The 2,542-nt window shown below is 32.0% G+C and overlaps 1 protein-coding gene across 1 annotated transcript; it reads left to right on the top strand.

The window, feature by feature from the left end:
• On the top strand, positions 1-1,723 carry LOC132754728 (uncharacterized). Its single transcript, XM_060745408.1, has 4 exons — positions 1-93; positions 525-752; positions 990-1,026; positions 1,336-1,723. The coding sequence occupies exons 1-4, from the start codon at positions 58-60 to the stop codon at positions 1,440-1,442; spliced, it is 408 nt and encodes a 135-aa protein (XP_060601391.1). The 5' UTR covers positions 1-57; the 3' UTR covers positions 1,443-1,723.
• Positions 1,724-2,542: the final 819 nt, after the last annotated feature.

Below are 2,542 nucleotides of genomic sequence, written 5' to 3'. Positions count from 1 at the left end.
TTAAATTGAAAGGTGGAAAACAACAAAGATCTTTGAACAGAACAAAGAAGTTCGAAAATGAAAATCCGTCAGGCAAACACATCATTGAGAAAGGTAAGGTTAAGGATGTGGTTTTAAAAGCATAAAACTTGACTGGATGTTCTAATTACTTTTGGAAGCCTTAACTTTGATCCCAGGTATCCAATGAAACAAACCGGCACAAAATGTGCACTAAGAAATTCAAACAAGTGCACAAACTTTTGTTTCTTAGAAATCGCCTTCATTACCACATTTGCTTAATTTCTTTTCTTTTCTTTGTGTTCATTTGCTTCATCGACGTTTACAAAAAGAAATAATTACACGGAGGTATTACTAAAATTAGATCCTCTGTAACAAGTACGTTACTCATAATCAAAATGTAATTAGTAGTAACGACTAAATAATCAACTTTCCATATAAAGGATTAGCCACAAAAGGTTCTTAAAATGTTTCTATTTAAGATTGTAATTGTATTAAATGTGTCATTGTCATTTATGTCATTTCAGAGAAAAGTTTGTCTTGCATGTCTTATGGGTCTATCAATTATACAAACTATCATCCTTTGTGTTATGGCTGTATATTGGAGAATGGAAAGGAATCTTAACACAAATAGATACAAGACTTGTCTGTCAATGGATAAATGCCCTGATGGTCTTGAAATATTGAACGAAGAGTCAAACAAAACTATTTGCTGTGGAAATGTTACAAAATATTTTGAAAGTTTGGTATCAAAGGTACTTATTGTTTTTGTTTCGGTCTTGTGATAAAGATAAACAACATAAATATTTTGAATAATAGTATTTTGCAAAATTATAGATCAGTAAAAAATATATATTTCATTAAAATATAAAACAAAGAAAAACTAAAAATATGTATGTTCTTTATCCTTAACTTAATTTTCGAAATGCTTTGAAAATATTAAATATACAATTTTTTTTAACATCAAAATCATACATTTCATTGAATTTCAGTCAATTTCAAAAAGTTACGACAGCGATTCTAATCCTGGTAAGTTACTGGTAATTGCGACAAAATCTTTATATTATTATAGTAGCATTAACATTTAATACCATAATAATCCGAGTTTAACAAACAGCGTGAAGAGATATGAAGGTTTCTGTAATCCTTCTGTCATGTCTTTCGGACATATAGTTACATAATGTCAGTTAGTTATATAATGTGTGTCTTAAATGATTTTAATCAAACCTGTAAAAAATCGATTTCAAGTTTGCTCAACAAAATCTATTAATTGTATTAGAATCCATAATCACCGGATATAAAAAATCGTCTAAATCATATTTTTTAATACTTTCTTAGAGATTGGCGTTCTGAATCTGAAAGGATTTGATTGTCATGCCTATGATCCAAAACTGGTTGTTTTAAAACTCGTTGGAATCAACAGGAATGAAACACAAGGCATGTAATGTAACCTTTTTAATGTAATCTGAACAACAAATATGTCATGATCCGAGTGGTTCAGGTCGTTGACTTAAAACCACTTGCCCCTCACCGCTGTGGGTTCGAATCCCGACTTTGGATTCTTTCATGTGAGGAAGCTATCCAGCTAGCTCACGGAATGCCGGTGGTTCTACTCAGGTGCCCGTTCGTAACTAAAATAATGCACGGAAGGGCACCTGAGGTCTTCCTCCACCAGTAAAGCTGGAACGTCGCAATATGACCTATACTGTGTCGATGTGACGTAAAACCCAATAAAACAAACAAACAATATGACATGATGAATTTGGAATATCGTAATCAGTTATACTTGATGGTACTTAATAATGTTATACTTTGAAATTATTAAATTATTTTTATATTAAAATTGTATAAATCTTTACTTACAGCAATCCAGCAAGTGTGTAATATATTCATATAGTAGTTTATTGCCGAAGCTTACTTAAGAAACAACATCTTAATAACTTATTTGTAATTTCCATTATATTTTAAGATACAAATAGACGCTTTTCAAGGCTTTATTGGACTGAACCTGTCTTAGATACTGAAACAGGTTTGGTATACAGCACCTCTGATGGGTCGATTTATGTAGAATATCCTGGTGCGTATTATGTTTCATTCAAAATTTACCTGAATGTTACTGATTGTGAACAAACGGATGCAGCTGTTGCAAGTAATCTATTTACATACAGTTTACATCTTAAGACCGCAGAGAAGTCACCAATGAACATTTATGAAGGTAGAAACACTCCATGTGAGCTAGCAACGGGGCATTCAGAGGGAACTGTATATACTGGAGCATCTTTCATGCTAGGAAGAGGAGACATGCTTTATGTAGAAACATCGCATCCCAAGCTTTTGCTTTACGATGAAAAAAGTCATTTTAGCATCCATCGTTTAGAAGACTAATTTATAGAAAACTGATTCGACATAAATGCCGTCAAATTGGTACTTGGTATAGGTACACTTTAATGATAATTTTGAAAACATATAATGTAAAAAGTTTCATGTATTATATAGAAATGCAGATGTCGCTTACTTTCAACAGTTTGTCAGTTCCAAGGTCGAC

This window comes from Ruditapes philippinarum, unplaced genomic scaffold (genome assembly GCF_026571515.1).
Source record: "Ruditapes philippinarum isolate M1 unplaced genomic scaffold, ASM2657151v2 ctg3956_1_1_1_1, whole genome shotgun sequence".
Taxonomy (NCBI): Eukaryota; Metazoa; Mollusca; class Bivalvia; order Venerida; family Veneridae; genus Ruditapes; species Ruditapes philippinarum.
The sequence above is the reverse complement of the archived record's forward strand: the minus strand, read 5'-3'. Positions and strand labels throughout refer to the sequence as shown.